Source organism: Brassica oleracea, unplaced genomic scaffold (genome assembly GCF_000695525.1).
Source record: "Brassica oleracea var. oleracea cultivar TO1000 unplaced genomic scaffold, BOL UnpScaffold10409, whole genome shotgun sequence".
Classification (NCBI taxonomy): Eukaryota; Viridiplantae; Streptophyta; class Magnoliopsida; order Brassicales; family Brassicaceae; genus Brassica; species Brassica oleracea.
Window position 1 is genome coordinate 1 of NW_013626930.1, and position 552 is coordinate 552.

At 46.4% G+C, this 552-nt stretch overlaps 1 protein-coding gene across 1 annotated transcript; it reads left to right on the forward strand.

The window, feature by feature from the left end:
- Positions 1–6: 6 nt before the first annotated feature.
- On the forward strand, positions 7–549 carry LOC106322222 (cytochrome b561 and DOMON domain-containing protein At5g48750-like; the record flags this gene model as incomplete). Its single annotated transcript, XM_013760348.1, has 1 exon — positions 7–549. A coding segment is annotated over exon 1 (543 nt), but the record flags the coding sequence as incomplete, so codon positions are not given.
- Positions 550–552: the final 3 nt, after the last annotated feature.

Sequence of the window (552 nt, forward strand, 5' to 3'; positions counted from 1 at the left end):
GTCGTTATGTGCTTTCTGTTCTTGTCGTGTACACCACTCTTTACGTCGGCAACAACAACAACAGTTCAAGGACTTCAGCCTCGATGTGAATCTCACATCTTCAACAACGGAAAACATTACCGTTCTTGCAAGGATCTTCCCGTGTTAGACTCGTTCCTACACTTCAGTTATGCTCGAGAAACCGGAGTTCTCGATGTTGCTTACCGTCATGCCAATCTTGAGTCTTCTAGTTGGATCGCTTGGGCCATAAACCCGACCAAAAAAGGCATGTTAGGCGCTCAAGCTCTCGTGGCTTATCGTAACTCAACATCTGGCGTCATGCGTGCTTATACTTCAAACATCAATAGCTACGCTACTATGCTTCAAGAGTCTCCTCTTAGCTTTCGTGTAACGCAAGTATCCGCCGAGTATCTTGATGGAGAGATGACGATATTCGCAACTATGGTGCTGCCTCCTAACACAACCGTTGTGAATCACTTATGGCAAGACGGTCCGTTGAAGGAAGGAGATAGACTTGGGATGCACGCAATGAGTGGAGATCATCTCAAATCC